The sequence below is a fragment of the Alexandromys fortis genome, unplaced genomic scaffold (genome assembly GCF_014885135.2).
Source record: "Alexandromys fortis isolate MF-2015 unplaced genomic scaffold, M_Fortis_MF-2015_v1.1 scaffold_1, whole genome shotgun sequence".
Classification (NCBI taxonomy): Eukaryota; Metazoa; Chordata; class Mammalia; order Rodentia; family Cricetidae; genus Alexandromys; species Alexandromys fortis.
Window position 1 is genome coordinate 37,510,189 of NW_026067927.1, and position 6,000 is coordinate 37,516,188.

The following is a 6,000-nucleotide window of genomic DNA, read 5'->3' on the forward strand; positions in this document are numbered from 1 at the left end:
ACTTAAAACACACACACACACACAACATCTCTAGCCAATCGGTGGATGGCACACACCTTTAATCCCAGCACTTGGGAAGCAGAGAGACAAGTGGATCTTAGTGAGTTTGAGCTGGCCTGGTCTACAAAGCAAGTTCCAGGACAGCCAGGGTGGTTACACAGAGAAACCCTGTCTTAAAAACAAAACAGAGCAAAACAAAAGGACGTCAATTACAGCTTAAAGACGTCAACTGAACCAGTCTCTGAAATCTTAAACTATGCTGTTAAAGTTAAGCCATCTCTGCTAAATAGAATCATTACATCAGTTCTTCACAATTCATTAGGGATCACAAACACGATCTCAGGGACATATATCTTGTGATACTGGTTCAGCCCAGCCTTCTGGATAAGATGAATTATTTCAAACATTCAGGCAGACACAGTGGGAAGTGGAGACTGAGAACAATAGCACGTCGGCAGAGCACACAGCACAAGGGGCTCTGGGTTCAATCCCCAACACCAAAGAGAAGTCAGATCCACACTGACATATTATTTAGTGTAGTATGTGCAAAATATTATTTTAACCCATACCACCTCTAGGATTACTAAGGTTTTTGAAAAACACTACATTCCCCAAACCTGGGTGATATCTTCTAGCTACAGTACACCTTAACTCAGAGCAGCTTCTCCTCTACAAGCTCAACACCCACAAGAGGCTCTCAGCATCAAGATGAGCATGGGGTTCTACAGGCCTGGATGGCTTAATGTCAGTGTTACCTGTGAGGACTGAGAAGTACTGTCATCTCCCTCATCAAAGAAGGGCCCACATTCAAAAGTTATGCTCCATTTGCTACACCCCCACCCCCTCTCTATCTTGCTTTTCGATAAAGAATCCTGGAATTCTCAAAGCTGCCTGTAAGAGCTCATAAGTAGCAGAAAAAGCCTCATTCATAAAAGTCAGGACACATTTGCCTTTTTCAAAACTATATGTGATAAAAACCCCTTATTAATGAAACCACTGTGGAACAGAAATTGTTCCAGTTACTTGTAAATAGCAAATTATATATTACACAATTCATTCTAGCTACTCCCTGAAAAAAAAAGTTTTCAACTAATTTGGGTTAATTTCAGGCCTTATTAATATATATAAAACAAATAATATTCATTAAATGCCAACTGTACATAACACTGCATAAAAATCTTGTCTCTACTTGTCAGTTACACAGAAAAAGAAATCAAGAGTTAAACTGGGCCTGGTGGCGCATGCCTTTAATCCCAGCACTCGGGAAGCAGAAGCAGGTAAAACTGTGAGTTTAGGCCAGCCTGGTCTACTCTGTTGAAATAGGAGCAGCGGGGCTGCGTCCCCGGCACCCGGCCGCCCACATGGCTAGCTTATGCCCAGAAATAATTACACGGAAACTGTATTCTTTCAAACACTGCCTGGCCCGGCTAGTTCCAGCTTCTTATTGGCTAGCTCTTACATATTTGTTCTAACCCATTTCTAATATTCTGTGTAGCCCACGAGCTGGCTTACCAGGGAGGATCTTAACCTGCGTCTGTCTGGCGTGGGAGCATCATGGCGACTCCTTCACTAAGCTTCTTTTTCCCAGCATTCTCTTCTGTCTACTCCGCCTACCTAATTTTCTGTCCTATGAGGGCTGAGGCAGTCTCTTTATTATTAAGAAATCACTCCCACATCACAAAGAGAGTTCTAGGATAGCAGGACAGTTACACAGAGAAATCCAATGTGTGTGGGGGTGTTAAATTACCAACTTAATTTACAAACTACCAAGGAGGTTTATGATAACTCATCTAATTAATCATAACATATTTATATAAATACTATTTTAGTATAATGTGTGTTACACAGATACACTGAAATTTTAAATAGAAAATGGGGGATAGAAGCCGGGAGATGGCTCAGTGGGTTAAGCACTTCACACAAACCCTGAGAACCACGTAATCCCAGGCCCGCATCAAAGTGCTCATACAGTGAGCTACCACAGACAAGAAATCCCCAGGAGAGGGCTCACAGCTGTCCTTGATTATGAAACAACAACCCTATCACAAAGCAAGGGGGAAGGCAAGGATGGATACCTGTGTTGTCCTCTATCCTCCACACTCAGGAGGCTCTGGATAGTCCTCTCCCTCTCTTTCACAGACACAGCACACAGATTTTTAGGAGAGACTCCTCTGCATAATGAAACCCATTACTCTGTATGCTAACACATTTTTTTTTTTAAAATGTGATTTGCCAGGCAGGAGGCAGTGGTGGCGCACACCTTTAATCCCAGCACTCTAGAGCAGAGGCAAGCGGATCTCTATGAGTTTGAGGTCAGTCTGGTCTACAGAGTGAGTTCCAGGACGGCCAGGGCTACACAGAGAAACCTGCCCTGAAACAAAAGCAAGCAAACAAACAAGCAAACCCAAACAAAGAATGTGACTTGACCGACAGCATGAGCTGTTAATATCATCTCTTCCTTCTTCCCAGCATCAGCCTGCCATCTGAGAAGAAGTGGGGGTGCACTGGGGATCTGAACCACATGCTACAACACTGAACTGTAACTCCAGCCCCATTCACAATCACTACTAGGCATTTTTAAAGGAAACCCTACTGCCACCAAATATCACTCACTGACAAGCTTTAGTCTATAGCAAGCATCAAACCTAGTTCCAAAGGTAGATCTTTTCTTGGGCTGCAAACAGAATTGTACAAATAGTCTCCGAAATCTGCTTTATCTTTTTCTTGTATATGTTTCTAAGTGTATTCTCCTCACTCAGCAGTTCAATGTGTTTCAGTTTGCGGTGCAAGGGGCAAGCAAGCTTTCAACTTTTATCATATTTTCTGTTTCTACAGAAAACAGACAAGACTTTAAACATTAAGCAATATCAGAATAATTTACTTTAGGAAAGTTTTACTTTTACTCATTAAAGTCATTTTTAGTTACAGCATAGTAAAATATAAACTTCTACGGAATTTAAAATTGTAGTGTCACATTACAAAAAAATTCTTAGATGTTTACATAAATATTTTCCTATTTATAAAATATTATTTCTTATGTCTTGAAATAAAAAGTGGAAACTGTAAGGATGATGGAAATCTAAGTTGGGAGTGTCAGAAAGACTCGAAAGCTTCATAATTTAATATTGCTACACAATCATTAAAAAAACAAAAAACTGCTTATAGCAATTATTAGCAAGGATACAGGGAAACAGAAACACACCCATATGCTGTTGACTGTTTACAAAATTAAATAGAACTGGCCAGGTGTGGTGGTGCAGGCCTTTTTAACCCCAGCACTTGGGAGGCAGAGGAAGGGGCAGATGAATCTGTGAGTTCGAAGCCAGCCTGGTCTACAAAATGGAGTTCCAAATTGAGTTCCAGGACATCTGGGACTACATGATGAAACCCTGACTTTAAAAACAAAACACAACAACCACAAGCAGGGTGCTTTAATCCCAGCACTAGTGAGGAAGAGGGGGGCGGATCTCTGTGAGCTCGAGGCCAGCCTTATTTACAGAGTTGCAGGGTAGCCAGGGCTGTAACACAGAGAAACGGTCTCGAAAAACCAACCAACCAAACAAACAAACAAATAAAACCTACTACGAGCCAGGCGGTGGTGGTCCAAGCCTTTAATCCCAGCACTCGGGAGGCAGAGGCAGGTGGATCTCTGTGAGTTTGAGGCCAGCCTGCTCTACAAGAGCTAGTTCTAGGACAGGAACCGAAAAGCTACAGAGAAACCCTGTCTCGAAAAATCAAAAAAAAAAAAAAAAAAAAAAACCCTACAACAAAACAAAAGCCAAAAACTAAGCAGAACTATCCCAATGCAGATAAAAGCACAGTCTCAAATGACTTGGTAGAAGACTGCTCACAGCACGCAGCCAGCTGCAGACTAGGGCGTATTCATGGCGTGGACCACCACAGAGCAGGGGAGAACTGAGCTGGGGACACGGTTCAGGGGCAGACCCGAGCCTGTGCCTAGATGTAAGTCTCAGGGGTGGGAGGACAGCACACATTCACAAGGACGAATCTCAAAAATATGCTGAGGGAAAGAGAAGAAAAAAGCCTTACCCAAAAGACGGCATTGTATACAGCTATGCTTATGTGAACTTCTGGACAGGAAACTCAGTCTCTGGGGGAAAGGATTCCCACAGGCGTGACAAAAAGTGATTTGAAAATAAAAGGTGAGGCAACAGCTTGTCGTCAGCTGTAACAGGCTACACCTAGCTGTGCGTTTGGCCGACACAGGTGTAGATAGATGGGTAGTGAAAACTGGCAAAGGCAACCGTGTGCATCTCACTGAACCCCCAAGTTAAGTGGAGTAAGGTTTTCAACACAGCTGTTCTCGAGTTACTAACACACACACTGCTTATGAGCCTCCTAAGGTAACAGCGATCTTTACAACTTCAAAGTGTATTTTAGAACTAAGAGACGCACAGCACAGCGAATGCGGGAAAACGTCAACCGTGGGTGAGGCACACACATGCTGGGAAACACAAAGATGGCCAACTTTTAGCTGCGTTGACAAACAAGGAACGATGATTCGGTCAACAAGAGTTTCTCTCAGCTGATGCCACACGTCCTCCCGCTTCACAAAACACGACTTCACCTTTGGAACTAGATAACCGTTCCGAGAACTTAAAGGTACATGCCCGTGGTTGTAAATTGCGTCTTCGCACAAAACTGCTCACAGTGTTGGAGACTGTCAACAATTCAAGGGCTCTAGAAGATGTTGAAAAGATAAATTTGATGAATTCTACCAAGGCTCTTAATTAGTTGCAAATTTTGTTTTCCTGGACAGAGTTTAAAGCAATGATCTGTTTTGTAAGCTTTCCCATCAACACCAATTTTGTTTTCTTGCGTTCGGTTGCAACTACTGATACCCAGCCAGGTAACGCTCCCGTCCCCTAAAATCAAACAAAAACCTATCCAATGGCTGGCAACTAAGTGATGACGAACGGATTGAAACAGAAACAGTAAGTCGCCTATGAATCAAAGTCATTTACTTTCTCCTTCAGGAGTGAGCTTTTACAATGTGATTGAAAACAATTCCCACGTCACAATTTTTATATAAAAGGCTGAAAAGTAGAAAAAGACTTCAGCACTCAAAACCCAGAACTAAACCTCCACGTGCTTCTCACCCCCAAATCTCTCCGATTGGCAAGCAGGTAAAACAATGACCCCCGCCCCCTACCCAGCCTGGCCAAAGGCCGAGCGCCGCCCGCGCCCTGCCTCCCCGCAGCGCCCGGCTCCTTTGTGAGAAGTGGGGTCCCGAGGCCCGGGGCTCGGCGGTCGCGGCGCAGCCCAGCCCAGGCCGCGCGGCACCCCCAGGCCCCGCAAAGCTCACGCAGCCGAAGCCGGCGGGGCCGCCGCCCGACCCGGCCCCGGCCGCCCTTCCCACCCCGCCGGCGACACGGCGGCCGCCGGGCCCGGGGCCTCCTCACCTGCTGGACCGAGCTGTTCTCGGGCACAGCGAACTCCTCCTTCTCTTTCGGCGTCTTCACCGTGACCTTCATGATCTTGGGCTCTGCGGGGCCGCCGTCGGCCGCGCTGTCTTGCGCGCCCGGGGGGCCGCCGCTCTCCGCGCTCTCGGCCATGGCGGTGACTCAGGCGACCGGGACACTGAAGGGCTGCGGCCGCGTCGGCGGGACGCGACAGGTTGCGGGGGTCGCCGAGGGCGTGGAGACGCGCGCTGCGAGTGCAGGCCCCAAGTCGGGCGATCGGCTGCCGTGTGGACGCGGACACTCTCCGCGTCGCCGCCGCCGCCGCCACCGCCGCTTCCTCCTCCCGCACCTCCCCCACGCCCGTCGCCGGCGCCGCGCGGGGCACGCTGGGTAACGCGCTGTCCACCGCGCCGACTCCTGGCGGCCGGGGCGCGAGGCACGCCGGGAAGCGCCTTGGCGAAGGAGCCGAGTCATCGTCGCCGGGCTCGGCGTGGCTTTCTCGGCTGGTGGGCGAAGCGCGGCCTCCTCCGGTGCGGAAGGAGTGCTGGGGTGCGGCGGGAGAGCGCACCTCAGCTCG

At 47.4% G+C, this 6,000-nt stretch overlaps 1 protein-coding gene across 2 annotated transcripts in view; it reads right to left on the reverse strand.

The window, feature by feature from the left end:
• Positions 1 to 5,723, reverse strand: part of Ubqln1 (ubiquilin 1) — a 38,099-nt gene extending 32,376 nt beyond the window's left edge. For both annotated transcript variants that reach the window (XM_050144563.1, XM_050144562.1), the window contains exon 1: positions 5,424 to 5,723. In XM_050144563.1, the coding sequence (XP_050000520.1) occupies positions 5,424 to 5,576 (153 nt within the window). In that variant the 5' untranslated portion in view covers positions 5,577 to 5,723. The remainder of the gene's footprint in view (positions 1 to 5,423) is intronic.
• Positions 5,724 to 6,000: the final 277 nt, after the last annotated feature.